The sequence below is a fragment of the Ranitomeya imitator genome, chromosome 2, assembly GCF_032444005.1.
Source record: "Ranitomeya imitator isolate aRanImi1 chromosome 2, aRanImi1.pri, whole genome shotgun sequence".
Classification (NCBI taxonomy): Eukaryota; Metazoa; Chordata; class Amphibia; order Anura; family Dendrobatidae; genus Ranitomeya; species Ranitomeya imitator.
Window position 1 is genome coordinate 384,785,575 of NC_091283.1, and position 26,646 is coordinate 384,812,220.

General features: G+C 44.0%; 1 protein-coding gene across 1 annotated transcript in view; it reads left to right on the forward strand.

Annotated features, from left to right (window-relative positions):
• The first annotated feature begins 272 nt into the window (after positions 1–272).
• Positions 273–26,646, forward strand: part of LOC138664064 (oocyte zinc finger protein XlCOF6-like) — a 67,966-nt gene continuing 41,592 nt past the window's right edge. The window contains exons 1-2 of the mRNA XM_069750482.1: positions 273–392; positions 475–572. Of these exons, the coding sequence (XP_069606583.1) occupies positions 308–392; positions 475–572 (183 nt within the window). The 5' untranslated portion in view covers positions 273–307. The remainder of the gene's footprint in view (positions 393–474; positions 573–26,646) is intronic.

Below are 26,646 nucleotides of genomic sequence, written 5' to 3' on the forward strand. Positions count from 1 at the left end.
CCAGGATTACACAGTAGTGAAGAAGACCTCTAGTGAGCGCTGTCAGGACCCTGTGTCTGAGGGATGGGGAAGACCCCTGAGCCCAATCACCGGGCCTCCACCTCACCCCCTGATACATGAGGACATCAATGACCAGAAGATCCTAGAACTCACCTACAAGATGATTGAGCTGCTGACTGGAGAGGTGACACTGCTGGGAATGCTGGGACATTATACAGTAACACTATGGAGGGATCGGGGGGGATGACGGTATCATTGTATGTGTCAGGTTCCTATAAGGTGTCAGGATGTCGCCGTCTATTACTCCATGGAGGAGTGGGAGTATTTAGAAGGACACAGAGATCTGTACAAGGACGTCATGATGGAGGTTCCCCAGCCCCTCACATCACCAGGTAATAGACGGGACTACATGCACAGGCCTATAATTATCTGTATGTAAAGAATGAATTCAGTCCCTGTATGTGTTTCCTCCAGTTCTATCCAGTGAGAGGACAACACCAGAGAGATGTCCCCGTCCTCTTCTTCCACAGGACTGTAAACAAGAAGATCTCGATGTTCCTCAGGATCATCAGGTAGATGGAGAGAAGGTGTCATGAGATCTCCCCTATGATGTGTATAAGGTTGTGAAGGTCTTGTGTTCAGTCTTGTTTTATCCCCCAGTATTATACACTGAACTGCCAATTTATTAGAAACACTGACACTTTCTTCATTGAAACTTCCCTGTATAGAGAATGCTAATAACTAATAATAATAATTTTTATTTATATAGCGCCAACATATCCGCAGCACTCTATATCATAGAGGGGAATTGTACAGACAATAGACATTACAGCATAAAAATAAACACAAATCAAACAGATACCAAGAGGAATGAGGGCCCTGCTCGCAAGCTTACAATCTATGAGGAAAAGGGGAGACACCAGAGGTGGATGGTAACAGAACATGATGCAAGGAACCGGATTATGGTTTGTTTTTTAAATGAGCCACACAGGGATAGTTAGGTTAATGCGTGGAGACGGTAGGCCAGCCTGAACAAATTTGTTTTTAGGGCACGCTTAAAACTGTGAGGAATAATCGTATTAACCTGGGTAGTGCATTCCAAAGAATTGACGCAGCACGTGAAAAGTCTTGGAGACGGGAGTGGGAGGTTCTAATTATTGAGGATGCTAACCTCAAGTCATTAGCAGATGGAAGAGCATGGGTAGGGTGGTAGGCTGAGACCAGGTAGGTGATGTAGGGTGGTTCTGAGCCATGGAGCGCTTTGTGGATGAGGGTAATAAGTTTGTACTGGGTTCTGGACTGGATGGGTAACAGTAAGAGTTTTTGCAGAGTCGAAAGTAAGAAAAGGTTGAATTCTAGAAATGTTTTTGAGATGCAGAAAACAAGAGCGAGCCAGTGATCGGATGTAGGGGGTGAATGAAAGCTCGGAATCAAGTATGACCCGAAAGCTGCGGGCATGTTGCTTGGGAGTGATAGTGGAACCACACACGGAGAAGGCAATGTCAGGCAAAGGTAGGTTAGTAGATGGAGAGAACACGAGGAGTTCAGTTTTTGACAGGTTCAGTTTCAAATAGAGGGAGGACATGATGTTAGATACAGCGGTAAGACAATCACTGGTGTTTTCTAAAAAGGCAGGCGTGATATCAGGAGCAGAAGTGTATAATTGGGTGTCATCAGCATAGAGATGGTACTGGAACCCAAATCGACTGATTGTTTGCCCAATAGGGGCAGTATACAAAGAGAAGAGGAGGGGGCCTAGGACTGATCCTTGAGGAACCCCAACAGTAAGGGGAAGGTGAGAGGAGAAACACGGTGACTCAGTGGATAGCACTGCAGCGCTGGAGTCCTGGGTTCAAATCCCACCAAGGACAACATCTGCAAGGAGTTTATATGTTCTTCCCGTGTTTGCGTGGGTTTCCTCAGGGCACTCCCGTTACCTCCCACATTCCAAAGACATACTGAGAGGGAATATAGATTGTGAGCCCCATCAGGGAAAGCAATGATAATATCTGCAAACTGTAATGCGCTCTGGAATATGTTAGCGCTTTATAAAAATAAAGATTATTATTGTTAACTAGCAAAAGATACAATGAAGGAGCGGTCAGAGAGATAGGAGGAGAACCAGGAGAGAACGGTGTCCTCATGGCTGATGGAGCAGAGCATAGTGAGGAGGAGCTGATGATCCTGAAAAGTTCAAAGAGATGAACGAAACCAGGACTCAACAATGCAGTATTGGGAGCGCTGAATCAAATACACCTCTTTAGACCCTCAGCGTGCGATATCCATGCAGTACTGGAGCGTGGTGCTCAGCATCAATAGCCATAACAGCACAATAAAACTTTGCTCAAGAAAGTAGAAAAATGCGGCACTCACCCAGGTTGCGAAGTGAATATCTTTAATCTGTCTTTAATCACATGGACTTTGCATAAAAGACAAGCGGAGACGACGTGGGTGCGGGGAGAGTGAGCTGGAGCTTTTGATCCACAGTGTTGAATGCTGCGCAGAGAGCCAAGATAATTAGCATGGAGTAGTGACCATTAGATTTAGCTGTTAGTAAATCATTAGAGACTTTAGTGAGGGCAGTTTCAGTAGAGTTTAAAGAGCGGAAACCAGATTGAAGATGGTCGAGAAGAGAGTTATCTGAGAGATATCGGATAAGACGGGAGTGGTCCAGACATTCGAGGAGTCTAGAGAGGAAGAGAAGATTAGACACAGTTTTATAGTTAGTGGCACAGTTTTGGTCAAGAGATGGTTTTTTAAGTAATGGATGTATGATGGCTTGCTTAAATGAGGAGGGAACGATACCAGAAGAGAGAGAAAGGTTGAATATTTTTGTTAGGTGAGAGGTGACAGCCGGGGAAAGGGAGTGGAGGAGAAGTGACGGAATGGGGTCACTGGTGCAAGTGGTCGGGCGAGAAGATGTAAGGAGCCTGATTACTTCTTCTGTGACTGGTTCAAAGTCAGAGAATGAGCTAGATGCAGTGGGGGAGGGAGGACAGTGCATGATATGATGAGATTGGGAGATAATTTCCTGTCAGATATTTTTTCTTTGAAGTATTTGGCCAGATCGTCAGCGAGGAGATCCGTGGTTGGGGCCTGCACTCTTGGTTTGAGTAGGGAATGAAAAGTGTCAAAGAGACGTTTAGCGTTATTGGACAGTGAGGTGATGAGGGTGTTAAAATAGGTTTGTTTGGAGAGGTGAAGGGCAAAGTTGTATGTTTTAAGCATAAACTTATAATGGATGAAATCTTCGGTAGATTCGATTTTCTCCACAGGTGTTTGGCGCACCTGAAGCACCGCTGTAGGAAACGTGTTTGCAGGGTGTGCCACCTTTGTCGCCGTCTGTGTCGAGTTGTTCTATGTACAGGAGGTTCAATTTCATCCAGGGTTTCATTGTAATGCTTCAGTTCAGAGTCAGGACATGAGAGGGAGGAGATAGTGGCCAATGAGGACTTCAAGTTCTTCATAAGTTTCTGGGTGTTAATGGCCTGTATGTTTCTATAAATGTGGAAAGTGAGGGTGACCTGAGCGGGATGGCAGTTCTTGGAAGAGAATGAAAGAAGGTTGTGGTCAGAGAGGAGAGAGGGGAGTTTGTGAAATCACCCACTGAGCAAAGCCGGGAGAAGACCAAGTCTAGGAAGTTTACGTCTTCATGAGTTGAAGAGTTAGTATGCTGCGAGAGGCCGAAAGAGGAGGTTAGAGATAAAAGGTGAGAAGTAGATGGGGAGAGGGGGAAAGCAATGGGGATGTTGAAATCACCCATGATGAGGGTGGGAATGTCACAGGAGGGAAAGTGCGGAAGCTAGGTGGCAAAGTGATCCAGGATCTGATTGGAGGGGCCCAAAGGACGACACACCACGGCCACTCGCATGGAGAAGGGGATGTAGAGTCTGATCGCATGGACCTCAGAAGAAGGGAAGACAAGTGAGGGTACTTGGGGGATAACCTGAAAAGTACATTTGGGTTATAGGAGCAGACCAATGCCTCCACCTGCTCTGTTGTCCGATCTTGGGGTATGAGAAAAGTGTAGTCCACCATATGAAAGAGCAGCAGCGGTGGTGTCTGACTGCTGGATCCAGGTTTCAGTAAGAGCTAGAAGGTTAAGAGAATCAGAAAGGAAGAAGTCATGTATGAAGGAGAGTTTATTACACACTGAGCGAGAATTCCAAAGGGCACAATTGAAAGAGACCAAAGGCATGCATGGAATATTAATAAGGTTAGAGGGGTTTCTGAATGTAGCAGTTGGGAGGTTTGACTTGCTATAACATGGGGGACCGGGGTTGGGAGAGATGTCTCCTGTGACTAGGAGAAGCAGGATAGAAAGAGTGAGCAGATGGTTAAGTGATTTGTGAGAGCGTCTCGTGTGTTGGATGGTGGGACTGAGTGGATCTGCGCTGTTTAGCAATGTGAACAGAGAGTGAGTGCTATACATAGGAGAGGAAAGGACAGAGGGGCCGATATTATTGGAGTGGAGAGAAGTTGTACCATTAGAATATATTGCAGGAGATGAGACAGCAATCAGAGGTGGGAAGTTGTACCATTAGAATATATTGCAGGAGATGAGACAGCAATCAGAGGTGGGAAGTTGTACCATTAGAATATATTACAGGAGATGAGACAGCAATCAGAGGTGGGAAGTTGTACCATTAGAATATATTGCAGGAGATGAGACAACAATCAGAGGTGGGAAGTTGTATCATTAGAATATATTGCAGGAGATGAGACAGCAATCAGAGGTGGGAAGTTGTACCATTAGAATATATTGCAGGAGATGAGACAGCAATCAGAGGTGGGAAGTTGTACCATTAGAATATATTACAGGGGATGAGACAGCAATCAGAGGTGGGAAGTTGTACCACTAGAATATATTGCAGGGGATGAGACAGCAATCAGAGGTGAGAAGTTGTACCATTAGAATATATTGCAGGAGATGAGACAGCAATCAGAGGTGGGAAGTTGTACCATTAGAATATATTGCAGGAGATGAGACATCAATCAGAGGTGGGAAGTTGTACCATTAGAATATATTGCAGGAGATGAGACAGCAATCAGAGGTGGGAAGTTGTACCATTAGAATATATTGCAGGAGATGAGACAACAATCAGAGGTGGGAAGTTGTACCATTAGAATATATTGCAGGAGATGAGACAACAATCAGAGGTGGGAAGTTGTACCATTAGAATATATTGCAGGAGATGAGACAGCAATCAGAGGTGGGAAGTTGTACCATTAGAATATATTGCAGGAGATGAGACATCAATCAGAGGTGGGAAGTTGTACCATTAGAATATATTGCAGGAGATGAGACAGCAATCAGAGGTGAGAAGTTGTACCATTAGAATATATTGCAGGAGATGAGACAACAATCAGAGGTGAGATGTTGTACCATTAGAATATATTACAGGAGATGAGACAGTAATCAGAGGTGAGAAGTTGTACCATTAGAATATATTGCAGGAGATGAGACAGCAATCAGAGGTGGGAAGTTGTACCATTAGAATATATTGCAGGAGATGAGACATCAATCAGAGGTGAGAAGTTGTACCATTAGAATATATTGCAGGAGATGAGACATCAATCAGAGGTGGGAAGTTGTACCATTAGAATATATTGCAGGAGATGAGACAACAATCAGAGGTGGGAAGTTGTACCATTAGAACATATTGCAGGAGATGAGACAGCAATCAGAGGTGGGAAGTTGTACCATTAGAATATATTGCAGGAGATGAGACATCAATCAGAGGTGAGAAGTTGTACCATTAGAATATATTGCAGGAGATGACACATCAATCAGAGGTGAGAAGTTGTACCATTAGAATATATTACAGGAGATGAGACAGCAATCAGAGGTGGGAAGTTGTACCATTAGAATATATTGCAGGAGATGAGACATCAATCAGAGGTGGGAAGTTGCATCATTAGAATATATTGCAGGAGATGAGACAGCAATCAGAGGTGGGAAATTGTACCATTAGAATATATTGCAGGAGATGAGACATCAATCAGAGGTGGGAAGTTGTACCATTAGAATATATTGCAGGAGATGAGACAGCAATCAGAGGTGGGAAGTTGTACCATTAGAATATATTGCAGGAGATGAGACAGCAATCAGAGGTGAGAAGTTGTACCATTAGAATATATTGCAGGAGATGAGACAGCAATCAGAGGTGAGAAGTTGTACCATTAGAATATATTGCAGGAGATGAGACAGCAATCAGAGGTGGGAAGTTGTACCATTAGAATATATTGCAAGTGAGGAGACAGCAATCAGAGGTGGGAAGTTGTACCATTAGAATATATTGCAGGTGAGGAGACAGCAATCAGAGGTGGGAAGTTGTACCATTAGAATATATTGCAGGAGATGAGACAGCAATCAGAGGTGGGAAGTTGTACCATTAGAATATATTGCAGGAGATGAGACAGCAATCAGAGGTGAGAAGTTGTACCATTAGAATATATTGCAGGAGATGAGACATCAATCAGAGGTGAGAAGTTGTACCATTAGAATATATTGCAGGAGATGAGACAACAATCAGAGGTGGGAAGTTGTATCATTAGAATATATTGCAGGAGATGAGACATCAATCAGAGGTGAGAAGTTGTACCATTAGAATATATTGCAGGAGATGAGACAGCAATCAGAGGTGAGAAGTTGTACCATTAGAATATATTGCAGGAGATGAGACAGCAATCAGAGGTGAGAAGTTGTACCATTAGAATATATTGCAGGAGATGAGACATCAATCAGAGGTGAGAAGTTGTACCATTAGAATATATTGCAGGAGATGAGACATCAATCAGAGGTGAGAAGTTGTGCCATTAGAATATATTGCAGGAGATGAGACATCAATCAGAGGTGGGAAGTTGTGCCATTAGAATATATTGCAGGAGATGAGACAACAATCAGAGGTGGGAAGTTGTATCATTAGAATATATTGCAGGAGACGAGACATCAATCAGAGGTGAGAAGTTGTACCATTAGAATATATTGCAGGAGATGAGACAACAATCAGAGGTGGGAAGTTGTATCATTAGAATATATTGCAGGAGATGAGACATCAATCAGAGGTGAGAAGTTGTACCATTAGAATATATTGCAGGAGATGAGACAGCAATCAGAGGTGGGAAGTTGTACCATTAGAATATATTGCAGGAGATGAGACAGCAATCAGAGGTGGGAAGTTGTACCATTAGAATATATTGCAGGAGATGAGACAGCAATCAGAGGTGGGAAGTTGTACCATTAGAATATATTGCAGGAGATGAGAAAGCAATCAGAGGTGGGAAGTTGTACCATTAGAATATATTGCAGGGGATGAGACAGCAATCAGAGGTGGGAAGTTGTACCATTAGAATATATTGCAGGAGATGAGAAAGCAATCAGAGGTGGGAAGTTGTACCATTAGAATATATTGCAGGAGATGAGACATCAATCAGAGGTGGGAAGTTGTACCATTAGAATATATTGCAGGGGATGAGACAGCAATCAGAGGTGGGAAGTTGTACCATTAGAATATATTGCAGGAGATGAGACAGCAATCAGAGGTGGGAAGTTGTACCATTAGAATATATTGCAGGAGATGAGACAGCAATCAGAGGTGAGAAGTTGTACCATTAGAATATATTGCAGGAGATGAGACATCAATCAGAGGTGAGAAGTTGTACCATTAGAATATATTGCAGGAGATGAGACAGCAATCAGAGGTGGGAAGTTGTACCATTAGAATATATTGCAGGAGATGAGAAAGCAATCAGAGGTGGGAAGTTGTACCATTAGAATATATTGCAGGAGATGAGACAACAATCAGAGGTGAGAAGTTGTACCATTAGAATATATTGCAGGAGATGAGACAGCAATCAGAGGTGAGAAGTTGTACCATTAGAATATATTGCAGGAGATGAGACATCAATCAGAGGTGGGAAGTTGTACCATTAGAATATATTGCAGGAGATGAGACAGCAATCAGAGGTGGGAAGTTGTACCATTAGAATATATTGCAGGGGATGAGACAGCAATCAGAGGTGGGAAGTTGTACCATTAGAATATATTGCAGGAGATGAGACAGCAATCAGAGGTGAGAAGTTGTACCATTAGAATATATTGCAGGAGATGAGACATCAATCAGAGGTGAGAAGTTGTACCATTAGAATATATTGCAGGAGATGAGACAGCAATCAGAGGTGGGAAGTTGTACCATTAGAATATATTGCAGGAGATGAGAAAGCAATCAGAGGTGGGAAGTTGTACCATTAGAATATATTGCAGGAGATGAGACAACAATCAGAGGTGAGAAGTTGTACCATTAGAATATATTGCAGGAGATGAGACAGCAATCAGAGGTGAGAAGTTGTACCATTAGAATATATTGCAGGAGATGAGACATCAATCAGAGGTGGGAAGTTGTACCATTAGAATATATTGCAGGAGATGAGACAGCAATCAGAGGTGGGAAGTTGTACCATTAGAATATATTGCAGGGGATGAGACAGCAATCAGAGGTGGGAAGTTGTACCATTAGAATATATTGCAGGAGATGAGACAACAATCAGAGGTGGGAAGTTGTACCATTAGAATATATTGCAGGAGATGAGACAGCAATCAGAGGTGGGAAGTTGTACCATTAGAATATATTGCAGGAGATGAGACAGCAATCAGAGGTGAGAAGTTGTACCATTAGAATATATTGCAGGAGATGAGACAGCAATCAGAGGTGGGAAGTTGTACCATTAGAATATATTGCAGGAGATGAGACAGCAATCAGAGGTGGGAAGTTGTACCATTAGAATATATTGCAGGAGATGAGACAGCAATCAGAGGTGAGAAGTTGTACCATTAGAATATATTGCAGGAGATGAGACAGCAATCAGAGGTGGGAAGTTGTACCATTAGAATATATTGCAGGAGATGAGACAGCAATCAGAGGTGGGAAGTTGTACCATTAGAATATATTGCAGGAGATGAGACAGCAATCAGAGGTGGGAAGTTGTACCATTAGAATATATTGCAGGAGATGAGACATCAATCAGAGGTGGGAAGTTGTACCATTAGAATATATTGCAGGAGATGAGACAGCAATCAGAGGTGGGAAGTTGTACCATTAGAATATATTGCAGGGGATGAGACAGCAATCAGAGGTGGGAAGTTGTACCATTAGAATATATTGCAGGAGATGAGACAGCAATCAGAGGTGGGAAGTTGTACCATTAGAATATATTGCAGGAGATGAGACAGCAATCAGAGGTGGGAAGTTGTACCATTAGAATATATTGCAGGAGATGAGACAGCAATCAGAGGTGGGAAGTTGTACCATTAGAATATATTGCAGGAGATGAGACAGCAATCAGAGGTGGGAAGTTGTACCATTAGAATATATTACAGGAGATGAGACATCAATCAGAGGTGGGAAGTTGTACCATTAGAATATATTGCAGGAGATGAGACATCAATCAGAGGTGGGAAGTTGTACCATTAGAATATATTGCAGGAGATGAGACATCAATCAGAGGTGGGAAGTTGTACCATTAGAATATATTGCAGGAGATGAGACAGCAATCAGAGGTGGGAAGTTGTATCATTAGAATATATTGCAGGAGATGAGACATCAATCAGAGGTGGGAAGTTGTATCATTAGAATATATTGCAGGAGATGAGACAGCAATCAGAGGTGGGAAGTTGTACCATTAGAATATATTGCAGGAGATGAGACAGCAATCAGAGGTGGGAAGTTGTACCATTAGAATATATTACAGGAGATGAGACAGCAATCAGAGGTGGGAAGTTGTACCATTAGAATATATTGCAGGAGATGAGACTACAATCAGAGGTGGGAAGTTGTACCATTAGAATATATTGCAGGAGATGAGACATCAATCAGAGGTGGGAAGTTGTACCATTAGAATATATTGCAGGAGATGAGACATCAATCAGAGGTGGGAAGTTGTACCATTAGAATATATTGCAGGAGATGAGACATCAATCAGAGGTGGGAAGTTGTACCATTAGAATATATTGCAGGAGATGAGACAGCAATCAGAGGTGGGAAGTTGTACCATTAGAATATATTGCAGGAGATGAGACATCAATCAGAGGTGGGAAGTTGTACCATTAGAATATATTGCAGGAGATGAGACATCAATCAGAGGTGAGAAGTTGTACCATTAGAATATATTGCAGGGGATGAGACATCAATCAGAGGTGGGAAGTTGTACCATTAGAATATATTGCAGGAGATGAGACAGCAATCAGAGGTGGGAAGTTGTACCATTAGAATATATTGCAGGACATGAGACAGCAATCAGAGGTGGGAAGTTGTACCATTAGAATATATTGCAGGACATGAGACATCAATCAGAGGTGAGAAGTTGTACCATTAGAATATATTGCAGGAGATGAGACAGCAATCAGAGGTGAGAAGTTGTACCATTAGAATATATTGCTGGAGATGAGACAGCAATCAGAGGTGAGAAGTTGTACCATTAGAATATATTGCTGGAGATGAGACAACAATCAGAGGTGAGAAGTTGTACCATTAGAATATATTGCAGGAGATGAGACAACAATCAGAGGTGGGAAGTTGTACCATTAGAATATATTGCAGGAGATGAGACATCAATCAGAGGTGGGAAGTTGTACCATTAGAATATATTGCAGGAGATGAGACAGCAATCAGAGGTGGGAAGTTGTACCATTAGAATATATTGCAGGAGATGAGACATCAATCAGAGGTGGGAAGTTGTACCATTAGAATATATTGCAGGGGATGAGACATCAATCAGAGGTGGGAAGTTGTACCATTAGAATATATTGCAGGAGATGAGACATCAATCAGAGGTGGGAAGTTGTACCATTAGAATATATTGCAGGAGATGAGACAGCAATCAGAGGTGGGAAGTTGTACCATTAGAATATATTGCAGGAGATGAGACAGCAATCAGAGGTGGGAAGTTGTATCATTAGAATATATTGCAGGAGATGAGACAGCAATCAGAGGTGGGATGTTGTACCATTAGAATATATTGCAGGAGATGAGACAGCAATCAGAGGTGGGAAGTTGTACCATTAGAATATATTGCAGGAGATGAGACAGCAATCAGAGGTGGGAAGTTGTACCATTAGAATATATTGCAGGAGATGAGACAGCAATCAGAGGTGGGAAGTTGCACCATTAGAATATATTACAGGAGATGAAACAGCAATCAGAGGTGGGAAGTTGTACCATTAGAATATATTGCAGGAGATGAGACAGCAATCAGGTGGGAAGTTATACCATTAGAATATATTACAGGAGATGAAACAGCAATCAGAGGTGGGAAGTTGTACCATTAGAATATATTACAGGAGATGAAACAGCAATCAGAGGTGGGAAGTTGTACCATTAGAATATATTGCAGGAGATGAGACAGCAATCAGAGGTGGGAAGTTGTATCATTAGAATATATTGCAGGAGATGAGACAGCAATCAGAGGTGAGAAGTTGTACCATTAGAATATATTGCAGGAGATGAGACAGCAATCAGAGGTGGGAAGTTGTACCATTAGAATATATTGCAGGAGATGAGACAGCAATCAGAGGTGGGAAGTTGTACCATTAGAATATATTGCAGGAGATGAGACATCAATCAGAGGTGGGAAGTTGTACCATTAGAATATATTGCAGGAGATGAGACATCAATCAGAGGTGGGAAGTTGTACCATTAGAATATATTGCAGGAGATGAGACAGCAATCAGAGGTGGGAAGTTGTACCATTAGAATATATTGCAGGAGATGAGACATCAATCAGAGGTGGGAAGTTGTACCATTAGAATATATTGCAGGAGATGAGACATCAATCAGAGGTGAGAAGTTGTACCATTAGAATATATTGCAGGGGATGAGACATCAATCAGAGGTGGGAAGTTGTACCATTAGAATATATTGCAGGAGATGAGACAGCAATCAGAGGTGGGAAGTTGTACCATTAGAATATATTGCAGGACATGAGACAGCAATCAGAGGTGGGAAGTTGTACCATTAGAATATATTGCAGGACATGAGACATCAATCAGAGGTGAGAAGTTGTACCATTAGAATATATTGCAGGAGATGAGACAGCAATCAGAGGTGAGAAGTTGTACCATTAGAATATATTGCTGGAGATGAGACAGCAATCAGAGGTGAGAAGTTGTACCATTAGAATATATTGCTGGAGATGAGACAACAATCAGAGGTGAGAAGTTGTACCATTAGAATATATTGCAGGAGATGAGACAACAATCAGAGGTGGGAAGTTGTACCATTAGAATATATTGCAGGAGATGAGACATCAATCAGAGGTGGGAAGTTGTACCATTAGAATATATTGCAGGAGATGAGACAGCAATCAGAGGTGGGAAGTTGTACCATTAGAATATATTGCAGGAGATGAGACATCAATCAGAGGTGGGAAGTTGTACCATTAGAATATATTGCAGGGGATGAGACATCAATCAGAGGTGGGAAGTTGTACCATTAGAATATATTGCAGGAGATGAGACATCAATCAGAGGTGGGAAGTTGTACCATTAGAATATATTGCAGGAGATGAGACAGCAATCAGAGGTGGGAAGTTGTACCATTAGAATATATTGCAGGAGATGAGACAGCAATCAGAGGTGGGAAGTTGTATCATTAGAATATATTGCAGGAGATGAGACAGCAATCAGAGGTGGGATGTTGTACCATTAGAATATATTGCAGGAGATGAGACAGCAATCAGAGGTGGGAAGTTGTACCATTAGAATATATTGCAGGAGATGAGACAGCAATCAGAGGTGGGAAGTTGTACCATTAGAATATATTGCAGGAGATGAGACAGCAATCAGAGGTGGGAAGTTGCACCATTAGAATATATTACAGGAGATGAAACAGCAATCAGAGGTGGGAAGTTGTACCATTAGAATATATTGCAGGAGATGAGACAGCAATCAGGTGGGAAGTTATACCATTAGAATATATTACAGGAGATGAAACAGCAATCAGAGGTGGGAAGTTGTACCATTAGAATATATTACAGGAGATGAAACAGCAATCAGAGGTGGGAAGTTGTACCATTAGAATATATTGCAGGAGATGAGACAGCAATCAGAGGTGGGAAGTTGTATCATTAGAATATATTGCAGGAGATGAGACAGCAATCAGAGGTGAGAAGTTGTACCATTAGAATATATTGCAGGAGATGAGACAGCAATCAGAGGTGGGAAGTTGTACCATTAGAATATATTGCAGGAGATGAGACAGCAATCAGAGGTGGGAAGTTGTACCATTAGAATATATTGCAGGAGATGAGACAGCAATCAGAGGTGGGAAGTTGCACCATTAGAATATATTACAGGAGATAAAACAGCAATCAGAGGTGGGAAGTTGTACCATTAGAATATATTGCAGGAGATGAGACAGCAATCAGGTGGGAAGTTATACCATTAGAATATATTACAGGAGATGAAACAGCAATCAGAGGTGGGAAGTTGTACCATTAGAATATATTACAGGAGATGAAACAGCAATCAGAGGTGGGAAGTTGTACCATTAGAATATATTGCAGGAGATGAGACAACAATCAGAGGTGAGAAGTTGTACCATTAGAATATATTGCACTAGATGAGACAGCAATCAGAGGTGGGAAGTTGTATCATTAGAATATATTGCAGGAGATGAGACAGCAATCAGAGGTGAGAAGTTGTACCATTAGAATATATTGCAGGAGATGAGACAGCAATCGGAGGTGAGAAGTTGTACCATTAGAATATATTGCACTAGATGAGACAGCAATCGGAGGTGGGAAGTTGTACCATTAGAATATATTGCAGGAGATGAGACAGCAATCGGAGGTGGGAAGTTGTACCATTAGAATATATTGCAGGAGATGAGACAGCAATCAGGTGGGAAGTTGTACCATTAGAATATATTGCAGGGGATGAGACATCAATCAGAGGTGGGAAGTTGTACCATTAGAACATATTGCAGGGGATGAGACATCAATCAGAGGTGAGAAGTTGTATCATTAGAATATATTGCAGGAGATGAGACAGCAATCAGAGGTGGGAAGTTGTACCATTAGAATATATTGCAGGAGATGAGACAGCAATCAGAGGTGGGAAGTTGTACCATTAGAATATATTGCAGGAGATGAGACAGCAATCAGAGGTGAGAAGTTGTACCATTAGAATATATTGCAGGGGATGAGACAGCAATCAGAGGTGAGAAGTTGTACCATTAGAATATATTGCAGGGGATGAGACATCAATCAGAGGTGAGAAGTTGTACCATTAGAATATATTGCAGGAGATGAGACATCAATCAGAGGTGGGAAGTTGTACCATTAGAATATATTGCAGGAGATGAGACAGCAATCAGAGGTGAGAAGTTGTACCATTAGAATATATTGCAGGAGATGAGACATCAATCAGAGGTGGGAAGTTGTACCATTAGAATATATTGCAGGAGATGAGACAGCAATTAGAGGTGGGAAGTTGTACCATTAGAATATATTGCAGGAGATGAGACAGCAATCAGAGGTGAGAAGTTGTACCATTAGAATATATTGCAGGAGATGAGACATCAATCAGAGGTGGGAAGTTGTACCATTAGAATATATTGCAGGAGATGAGACAGCAATTAGAGGTGGGAAGTTGTACCATTAGAATATATTGCAGGAGATGAGACATCAATCAGAGGTGAGAAGTTGTACCATTAGAATATATTGCAGGAGATGAGACAGCAATCAGAGGTGGGAAGTTGTACCATTAGAATATATTGCAGGAGATGAGACAGCAATCAGAGGTGGGAAGTTGTACCATTAGAATATATTGCAGGAGATGAGACAACAATCAGAGGTGGGAAGTTGTATCATTAGAATATATTGCAGGAGATGAGACAACAATCAGAGGTGAGAAGTTGTACCATTAGAATATATTGCAGGGGATGAGACATCAATCAGAGGTGGGAAGTTGTACCATTAGAATATATTGCAGGAGATGAGACAGCAATCAGAGGTGGGAAGTTGTACCATTAGAATATATTGCAGGAGATGAGACAGCAATCAGAGGTGGGTAGTTGTACCATTAGAATATATTGCAGGGGATGAGACAGCAATCAGAGGTGGGAAGTTGTACCATTAGAATATATTGCAGGAGATGAGACAGCAATCAGAGGTGGGAAGTTGTACCATTAGAATATATTGCAGGACATGAGACATCAATCAGAGGTGGGAAGTTGTACCATTAGAATATATTACAGGAGATGAGACAGCAATCAGAGGTGGGAAGTTGTACCATTAGAATATATTGCAGGAGATGAGACAGCAATCAGGTGGGAAGTTGTACCATTAGAATATATTGTAGGGGATGAGACATCAATCAGAGGTGGGAAGTTGTACCATTAGAATATATTGCAGGAGATGACACATCAATCAGTGGTGGGAAGTTGTACCATTAGAATATATTGCAGGAGATGACACATCAATCAGAGGTGGGAAGTTGTACCATTAGAATATATTGCAGGAGATGAGACATCAATCAGAGGTGGGAAGTTGTACCATTAGAATATATTGCAGGACATGAGACATCAATCAGAGGTGGGAAGTTGTACCATTAGAATATATTGCAGGAGATGAGACAGCAATCAGAGGTGGGAAGTTGTATCATTAGAATATATTGCAGGAGATGAGACAGCAATCAGAGGTGAGAAGTTGTACCATTAGAATATATTGCAGGAGATGAGACATCAATCAGAGGTGGGAAGTTGTACCATTAGAATATATTGCAGGAGATGAGACAGCAATCAGGTGGGAAGTTGTACCATTAGAATATATTGCAGGAGATGAGACAGCAATCAGAGGTGGGAAGTAGGGTTGAGCGAAACGGATCGGACACATTCAAAAATCGTGACACCCGACCCGATCCTAGTCTCGGATCAGCCATGAGGTCGGCTATCTTCGCGCCAAAGTCGCGTGTCATATGACGCTTTCAGCGCCATTTTTCATCCAATGAGGGAGGACGCAGAGTGTGGGCAGCGTGATGACATAGGTCTCGGTCCCCACCATCTTAGAGAAGGGCATGACAGTGATTGGCTTGCTTTCTGCGGTATCACAGGGGCTATAAAGGGGCGTGCACGCCGACCGCCATCTTACTTCTGACGATCGTAGCATAGGGAGAGGTTGCCGCAGCTTCATCAGAAGAAGGGATATAGTTAGGGAGCCATGATTAAGCCCCAAAACTGCTTGTGCTGTAGCGATTTCCACTGTCCAACACCACCATTTGTTTGCAGGGACAGTGGAGTTTATATTTTTGTGCATCAGCTCTGTAGCTTATTAGGCTGCCTTATAAGGCTCCCTGAAAGCTGCATTGCTGTTTGTACGCCGCTGTGCAAACCAACTGCTTTTTTAAAAGCAAAAATCCTGTTGCTCCTTTCTGCACAGTTATCTTGTTTATTTGTCCACACTTCTGTGTGCAGCAGTCCTTTTTATTGCTGCCATACTTGTCCTGAGATCTTTGTAGGGAGATTGAAATTGTACTACAGTCCTTACAGGAAAGAAATATATCTTGGTACTACAGTCGTAGTATATTTGTCGTACTACAGTCCTTGTATTTTTTCATATATCTTCCAGCCACGTTCTGCCACTTACATTGTGTAGTGTAATACACTGGGCCTGAGTTTTGGTGCAGTCTCCCACTCAAAAAAAGGGAGATTTAAATTGTCACTAAGTGGATCTACGTCAGTTCTGTTAGTTTGTCGTATATTAGCCAGCCACCTTCTGCCACTTACATTGTGTAGTGTTATACACCAGGCCTGAGTTTTGGTTCAGTCTCCCCCCCCCAAAGAAGGGAGATTTAAATTCTCAACAAGTTTATATACACCTTCTACCTTGTTTTACAGTACCATATAACGGTTGTTATTTTGGTTAGATTTTCCCAAAAATGAGGAAGTCTGGTGGAAGAGGCTGTGGGCGCTCGTTGCCAGCTGGTAATGATGATGGTGGTGGAGCATCTGGTGGTAGTGGGAAAAGCAAAATAGCACCAAAGGCTCGAGGTGTTGAGCCATCGTCATCGTCTGGCTACACAAGGCCTCGAAGGCTCCCTTATCTGGGAGTAGGAAAACCGCTTTTAAAGCCGGAGCAGCAGGAAAAAGTTTTGGCTTTCTTTGCTGACTCAGCCTCTAGCTCTTTCGCCTCCTCTTCTGAAAGTTCGAAATATAAAAGCAGTGAGTCATCAGTGGATGCTCCCGGTCAGGAACGAGTCGCTTCTTTGTGTTCTTCACACAAACCAAAAGTGAAGGATGCGGCAGGCGACACTACAGTTTACTCCATGAAGCTCTTTACACATACCGTGCTTGGGTTAGGAAGGAGGTGTGGGTTAAATCCGCGCTGCCTTAATGATGAAGTTTCAAGGATAATTAATTTAAAAGGTGGTTTATTCAGCGCGTTTCAAGGTCAGTGCGACCTCTTCTTCCGGAAATTCCACATACAACATACAGATACAACGTGCTTACATTGTTTAATGTATTCTCCCACAAATAAATTACAGCGTTCGTGATGGGGCACCATCGCTACATGCTCTTCATTCAACAAAATCAGGTGAGCAATTCTAAGAAAGCTCTCTTGGTTATCTAGAGGATAAGACCCTATTTTGCGCTTTGTGTCTCCATTTTTTTTCCTATAGTAGTGGGTTAGAAAGGGAAATTGTTAACAGCCCATTACAAGAAGAATCGGACATGGAGTTAACTGATGCACAGCCACAACTAGATTATTATGTTGTTCCATTGACTCAGATCACTACATTGCTCTCGTAGTGTACTGAGCCAGAATCTGACCCTGATGAGGATATGGTGCCCCATCACGAACGCTTTAGCACCTTACACGGTGACACAGAGGAAGGTGCACATGACATTGAAGAGGAGGTGATAGATGACCCAGTTGTTGACCCAGATTGGCTGCCATTGGGGGAAGAGGGTGCCGCTGCCAGTAGCTCAGAAGCAGAGGAGGATGATCCGCAGCAGCCATCTACATCGCAACAGCTTTCATCTGGCAGGCCCGTATCAGGCCAAAAACAAAAACCGTGGCCATCCGGTGAAAGTAGCACAGCGTGCAATGCCTGAAAAGGTATTCCATAGTAGGAAGAGTGCAGTGTGGGAATTTTTTAACCAAGATCCGAATGATCAGTGCAAAGTTATCTGTAAGAAATGTGCAAAGACCTTTAGTAGAGGGAAGAATCTCCAAAATTTAAATACAACGTGCATGCTTAGACATTTAACCAGCATGCACTTGCAAGCCTGGACTAACTACCAAACGTCCCGTACTGTTGGTGCACCTGCTCAGAATGAAGATAGTCAGCAACGCTACATTGCTTCCCTCACTGTAAGCCCACCGGTTAGGACACCACCAGCAGCAAATGTGGAGGTATCGTCGCAAGGCCAAAGCAGTCAGGGAATCACAAGGTTCTTAGTAGGAAACACTGTATGTAGGCCAACATCAAGAATACCATCACCAACCCTCTCTCAATCTGCCATGTCCACCACCACCCCCGCTAGTTCCACCATATGCAGCTCTCCAGTCCAGCTCACCCTACAAGAGACTCTCGTTAGGAAAAGAAAGTACTCATCCTCTCATCCGCGTACACAGTGTTTGAATGCCCACATTGCTAGACTAATCTCATTAGAGATGATGCCCTACTGGTTGGTTGATAGCGATGCTTTCAATGCCCTGATGGCCTATGCAGTACTACGCTATGACCTACCCAGTAGACACTTCTTTGTGAGAAAAGCCATCTCAGCCCTCCACCAGCATGTCAAAGACCGCATTGTCCATGCACTGAGGCAATCAGTCAGTAGAAAAGAGCACCTAACAACAGATGTATGGACCAGTAGACATGGCCAGGGACGTTATGTGTCCATCACGGCGCACTGGGTTAATGTGGTGGATGCAGGGTCCACAGGAGACAGCCATAATGGGACAGTTCTGCCTAGCCCACAGTCTAGGAAACAGTTGGCTGTAGGCGTTCGCCACCCCTCCTCCTCCTCCTCCTCCAGAAGTGAAAGCTCGTCCACAGAGCGCAGTCACAAGACCACTTCATCCGCAGCTGCCAGTGTTGCATACGAGGTGTCCCATTATCGAACAGCTTCCGGTAAGCGTCAGCAGGCTGTGTTAGAAATGAAGTGTTTCTGCGACAACAAACACACCGCGGAAGTACTGGCCTAGTACTTGCAGCAAGAAACTCAGTCATGGCTGGGCAGTGTACATCTTGAGGCAGGCAAGGTAGTCAGTGATAACGGAAGGAATTTTATGGCTGCCATAGCCCTTTCAGAACTGAAACACATACCTTGCCTGGCTCACACCTTGAACCTGGTGGTGCAGTGCTTCCTGAAAAATTATCTGGGGTTACCAGCCCTGCTCCTGAAGTGAAGGTGTGAAGACTTTGCTCGCACATCCGCTGGTCGCCCGTACACTCCAGCCGTATGCTGAATCTTCCTCAGCACCGCCTAATAATCGATGTTGCAACAAGATGGAATTCCACATAGCACATGCTTCAGAGGCTGTGCGAACAGGGGCGTGCTGTAATTTATTTGTGGGAGGATACACATACACAGGCAGGCAATTGGATGGCAGACATGGAGTTGTCTGGTGTGCAGTGACCTCTGTCAAGTCCTTCAGTGTTTTGAGGAATGCACATGGCTGGTAAGTGCAGACGACGCCATCATAAGCATGAGCATCCCACTAACGCGTCTGCTGATGCAAAGTTTGACGCACATTAAGGAGCAGGCGTCTGCAGCCGAGGAGGAGGGAAGCCTTGATAAGTCAGCCATTGTCTACTCGGGGAACTCTCCTGGACGAGGTGGCGGACGAAGAGGAGCAGGAGGAGGATGATGGGGATGAATATTTATGGGAGGAGGATGCTTCTCAGGGGGCAATAGAAACTGGTGGCGTTGCAAGGTCAGGTACAGGGTTTTTGCGGGACACAAGAGATGTTGATTTGCAAGAAAGTGCTCCTCAACCCAGCACAAGCAGTGAATTGACACCTGGAACATTGGCCCACATGGCTGAGTATGCCTTGCGTATCCTAAAAAGGGACCCCCGCATTATCAAAATGATGACCGATGACGATTACTGATTGGCCTGCCTCCTGGATCCACGACATAAAGGAAAATTACAAAATATCATGCCACATGAGAACCTTGAGCAAATATTGGCTACCAAACAAGCAACTCTTGTAGACCATTTGGTTCAGGCATTCCCAGCACACAGCGGCGGTGATGGTTCTCACACGAGCTGTAGGAGCAACATGGCAGAGGTGTTAGAGGTGCACAAATCCGAAGTGGCGTTGGACAGAGGGTTTTTATGACCAGGTTGTGGAGTGATTTCACAATGACCGCAGACACGACAGGTACTGCTGCATCAATTCAAAGTGACAGGAGACAGCATTTGTCCAGTATGGTTATGAACTATTTTTCCTCCCTTATCGATGTTCTCCCTCACAGGTCTTTCCCCTTTGATTACTGGGCATCTAAAATAGACACCTGGCCTGAATTGGCAGAATATGCATTACAGGAGCTCGCTTGCCCAGCTGCTAGTGTGCTATCAGAAAGAGTCTTCAGTGTTGCTGGTTCAATACTGACCGAAAAAATGACACGTCTGGCTACCCAAAATGTTGATGATCTAACCTTCATTAAAATGAACCAATCATGGATTTCAAATTATTTTGCCCCACCTTCCCCTGCTGACACGTAGCTTGCCTGAAAAATGTCTTGCTTTTGGCCTCCTCTTACTGACTGCTCCAATTCGTCCATTTGCAGCTGCTGAATGTCCACCATAGGCCATTTTTATACCTCCCTAAATGGGCTGACTCCCCCCACAGGGCCGTGGTCACCACCCGTGCGAGTGCCGTTTGCCTGAACAGGTGGATGTGCCCACTCTTGGGCGACGGCACTGGCACAGGGTCCCTCATAGTACAATGAAGTGTCTCTGATGGTGGTGGTGCACAACCAACGTCAGACACACCGTCGTAATATGAGGGGCCCTGTGCCAGTACCGCCACCCACGAGAGAGTGTTCCCCCCCAGCTCGAACAGTGCTCTACCACTTGCAAAACTTACCTCTCCCTGCTCCATCACTGTATAGTCTGTGCTGTTAAATCCTTCAATGGCACTGCCAATACAAATTTGTTGAAATGATAGATGATAGTTAAAATATACAGGGGCCCTGGCCTCCATTTAGACCAGTTAATACTTTGCGCCAACTACCACTGTCTGCTACTCAGCAGAGGAGCCCACCCCTGTACCTAGCTATGCCACCTGTTTATTTATGAACATTTTTTTGACAGACGTTTAGCCCACTTTATTATTTTGGCCTACTAATTGTGGCAGCCACTCATTACAGTTGTCCTCCATTGAATAAAGCAATGCCGCCTGTCTAGTCCTGTTACCAATTTTGAACTGCATTTAGCCTACTTACTTATTTGGGCCTAGTAACTGTGTCAGCCACTCCTTACAGTTGTCCTCCACTGAACAAAGCAATGCCGCCTGTGTACTCCTGTTACCAATTTTGAACTGCATTTAGCCTACTTTTTAATTTTGAGCCTACTAAGTCTCTGCACCACTCAATACAGTTGTCCTCCACTGAACAAAGCAATGCCGCCTCTGTACTCCTGTTACCAATTTTGAACTGCATTTAGCCTACTTTTTTATTTTGGACCTAGTATGTCTGTCTGCGCCACTCAATACAGTTGTTCTCCACTGAACAAAGCTATGCCGCCTGTGTACTCCTGTTACCAATTTTTAACTGCATTTAGCGTACTTTTTAATTTTGGGTCTACTAAGTCTCTCTGCGCCACTCAATACCGTTGTCCTCCACTGAACAAAGCAATGCCGCCTGTGTACTCCTGTTACCAATTTTGAACTGCTTTTAGCCTACTTTATTATTTGGGCCTATATCTGTGTTTCCTCCTCATCCTGCCCATTGCCTAGCCACTGCTTGATGAGTCTGCTGGTACATTGACCCAGACCACTACATTCCCCTTGCACTCTACACAGCCAGAATCTGACCCTGCTGAAAGTCAAGTTCTCCTTCCCGCATACTATACCACCTTACACGGGGACAAAGAGGAAGGTGCAGATGAAAGTGCAGGTTCCTTCATCAGGTGAGGGGGCATACTCGTTTTCACTGGCACGGGGGCTCCTCATAGTACGCAAAAGTGTCTCTGGCAGTGGGAGGCGTCACCTTGTTGTGAATTCTGTGGTCAAGCTCCCTCCTGTGGTCATGAGTGGTACTTTGGCTGGTTCTGTCTATGAGCTTCCTCTGGTGGATGTGAGTGGGGCTGCGGCTTCTGAGTTCCCTTCCTCAGGTGACGAGGTTAAGTCGTTAGGTGCTGCTCTATTTAACTCCACCTAGTTCTTTGTTCCTGGCCTCCAGTCAATGTTCCAGTATTGGTCTTGCTCTCTCCTGGATCGTCTTGTGGCCTGTCTGCCCTGCATAAGCTAAGTTCTGCTTGTGTTACTTTTGTTTGCTATTTTTTCTGTCCAGCTTGCTATATTGGTTTTTCTTGCTTGCTGGAAGCTCTGGGACGCAGAGGGAGCACCTCCGTGCCGTTAGTCGGTACGGAGGGTCTTTTTGCGCCCTCTGCGTGGTTGTTTGTAGGTTTTTGTGCTGACCGCAAAGCTATCTTTACTATCCTCGGTCTATTCAGTAAGTCGGGCCTCACTTTGCTAAAACCTATTTCATCTCTGTGTTTGTATTTTCATCTTTACTCACAGTCATTATATGTGGGGGGCTGCCTTTTCCTTTGGGGAATTTCTCTGAGGCAAGGTAGGCTTATTTTTCTATCTTCAGGGCTAGCTAGTTTCTCAGGCTGTGCCCGAGGCGCCTAGGTCTGGTCAGGAGCGCTCCACGGCTACCTCTAGTGTGGTGTGATAGGATTAGGGATTGCGGTAAGCAGAGTTCCCACGTCTCAGAGCTCGTCCTATGTTATTAGTAACTATCAGGTCACTTTGTGTGCTCTTAATCACCAGGTCCATTGTGTTTCTGAATCACCAGTTCATAACAGTACTGGAGGCCCAAAGTACTAATGCTTCTCAATAGAGGGAAAAGAGAAGTTCTGAGACCATTTTTTTTTCTCTGCACTGTGTTTTGTCTTTCTTTTTCCCTAGACATTTGGGTGGTTCAGGACACAGGTGTAGTGATGGACATTAAAGGTCTGTCTTCTTGTGTGGATCATCTCACTGCAAGAGTACAAAATATTCAAGACTTTGTGGTTCAGAATTCTATGTTAGAACCAAGAATTCCTATTCCTGATTTGTTTTCTGGAGATAGAGCTAAGTTTCTGAGTTTTAAAAATAATTGCAAACTGTTTCTGGCTTTGAAACCCCGCTCCTCTGGTGACCCAGTACAACAAGTTAAGATCATTATTTCTTTATTACGTGGCGACCCTCAAGATTGGGCATTTTCCCTTGCGCCAGGAGATCCTGCATTATGTAATATTGATGCGTTTTTTCTGGCGCTCGGATTGCTTTATGATGAACCTAATTCAGTGGATCAGGCAGAGAAAAATTTGCTGGCTCTGTGTCAGGGTCAGGATGAGGTAGATATATATTGTCAGAAGTTTAGGAAGTGGTCTGTGCTCACTCAATGGAATGAATGTGCGCTGGAAGCAATTTTCAGAAAGGGTCTCTCTGAAGCCCTTAAGGATGTCATGGTGGGATTTCCTATGCCTGCTGGTCTGAATGAGTCTATGTCTTTGGCCATTCAGATCGATCGACGCTTGCGTGAGCGTAAAACTGTGCACCATTTGGCGGTATTACCTGAGCATAAACCTGAGCCTATGCAATGTGATAGGACTTTGACCAGAGCTGAACGGCAAGAACACAGATGTCGGAATGGGCTGTGTTTTTACTGTGGTGATTCCACTCATGCTATCTCCGATTGTCCTAAGCGCACTAAGCGGTTCGCTAGGTCTGCCACCATTGGTACGGTACAGTCGAAATTTCTTTTGTCCGTTACTTTGATCTGCTCTTTGTCATCCTATTCGGTCATGGCATTTGTGGATTCAGGCGCTGCCCTGAATTTGATGGACTTGGAGTTTGCTAGGCGCTGTGGGTTTTTCTTGGAGCCCTTGCAGTATCCTATTTCATTGAGAGGAATTGATGCTACGCCTTTGGCCAAGAATAAGCCTCAATTCTGGACCCAGCTGACCATGTGCATGGCTCCTGCGCATCAGGAGGATATTCGCTTTTTGGTGTTGCATAATCTGCATGATGTGGTCGTGTTGGGGTTGCCATGGCTACAAGTCCATAACCCAGTATTGGATTGGAAATCAATGTCTGTGTCCAGCTGGGGTTGTCAGAGGGGAACATGGTGATGTTCCATTTCTGTCTATTTCGTCATCCGCCCCTTCTGAGGTCCCAGAGTTCTTGTCGGATTACCGGGATGTATTTGATGAGCCCAAGTCCAGGGCCCTACCTCCGCATAGGGATTGCGATTGTGCTATCGATTTGATTCCTGGTAGTAAGTTTCCCAAGGGTCGACTGTTTAATTTGTCTGTGCCTGAGCACGCTGCTATGCGGAGTTACGTAAAGGAATCCTTGGAGAAGGGTCATATTCGCCCGTCGTCGTCGCCATTGGGAGCAGGGTTCTTTTTTGTGGCCAAGAAGGATGGTTCGCTGAGACCTTGTATTGATTACCGCCTTCTAAATAAAATCACAGTCAAATTTCAGTACCCCTTGCCGCTGCTGTCTGATTTGTTTGCTCGGATTAAGGGGGCTAGTTGGTTCACCAAGATAGATCTTCGTGGTGCGTATAATCTTGTGCGTATTAAACAGGGCGATGAATGGAAAACAGCATTTAATACGAACGAGGGCCATTTTGAGTACCTGGTTATGCCATTCGGGCTTTCTAATGCTCCATCAGTATTTCAATCCTTTATGCATGACATCTTCCGAGAGTACCTGGATAAATTCCTGATTGTATACTTGGATGATATTTTGGTCTTCTCGGATGATTGGGAGTCTCACGTGAGGCAGGTTAGAATGGTGTTCCAGGTCCTGCGTGCGAATTCTTTGTATGTGAAGGGGTCAAATTGTCTCTTTGGTGTTCAGAAGGTTTCATTTTTGGGTTTCATTTTTTCCCCTTCTACTATCGAGATGGACCCTGTTAAGGTCCAGGCCATTTATGATTGGACTCAGCCGACATCTCTGAAGAGTCTGCAAAAGTTCCTGGGCTTTGCTAATTTTTATCGTCGCTTCATCAATAATTTTTCTAGTATTGCTAAACCGTTGACTGATTTAACCAAGAAGGGTGCTGATGTGGTCAATTGGTCTTCTGCTGCTGTGGAAGCTTTTCAGGAGTTGAAACGTCGTTTTTCTTCTGCCCCTGTATTGTGCCAACCGGATGTTTCGCTCCCGTTCCAGGTCGAGGTTGATGCTTCTGAGATTGGAGCAGGGGCTGTTTTGTCGCAATGAAGTTCTGATTCCTCGGTGATGAAGCCATGTGCCTTCTTTTCCAGGAAGTTTTCGCCTGCTGAGCTTAATTATGATGTTGGCAATAGAGAGATGCTGGCCATGAAGTGGGCATTCGAGGAGTGGCGTCATTGGCTTGAAGTAGCTAAGCATCGCGTGGTGGTCTTGACTGATCACAAGAACTTGACTTATCTTGAGTCTGCCAAACGGTTGAATCCTAGACAGGCTCATTGGTCGCTGTTTTTCTCCCGTTTTGACTTTGTGGTTTCGTACCTTCCGGGCTCTAAAAATGTGAAGGCGGATGCCCTGTCTAGGAGTTTTGTGCCCGACTCTCCGGGTTTGCCCGAGCCGGTGGGTATTCTCAAAGAGGGGGTAATTTTGTCTGCCATCTTCCCTGATTTGCGGCGGGTGTTGCAAAAATTTCAGGCTAATAGACCTGACCGTTGCCCAGCGGAGAAACTGTTTGTCCCTGATAAATGGACGAGTAGAGTTATCTCTGAGGTTCATTGTTCGGTGTTGGCTGGTCATCCTGGAATCTTTGATACCAGAGATTTGGTGGCTAGATCCTTTTGGTGGCCGTCTCTGTCACGGGATGTGCGTTCGTTTGTGCAGTCCTGTGGGATTTGTGCTCGGGCTAAGCCCTGCTGTTCTCGTGCCAGTGGGTTGCTTTTGCCCTTGCCGGTCCCAAAGAGGCCCTGGACACATATCTCTATGGATTTTATTTCGGATCTCCCCATCTCTCAAAAGATGTCGGTCATTTGGGTGGTTTGTGATCGCTTCTCTAAGATGGTCCATTTGGTACCCTTGTCTAAATTGCCCTCCTACTCTGATTTGGTGCCATTGTTTTTCCAGCATGTGGTTCGTTTACATAGCATTCCGGAGAACATCGTTTCTGACAGAGGTTCCCAGTTTGTTTCGAGGTTTTGGCGAGCCTTTTGTGCTAGGATGGGCATTGATTTGTCTTTTTCCTTGGTTTTCCATCCTCAGACAAATGGCCAAACCGAACGAACCAGTTTCTGCTGATCAGGATGATTGGGTGTCCTTTTTGCCGTTGGCTGAGTTCGCCCTTAATAATCGGGCCAGCTCGGCTACTCTGGTTTCGCCGTTTTTCTGCAATTCTGGTTTCCATCCTCGTTTCTCTTCAGGGCAGTTTGAGTCTTCAGACTGTCCTGGTGTGGATACTGTGGTGGATA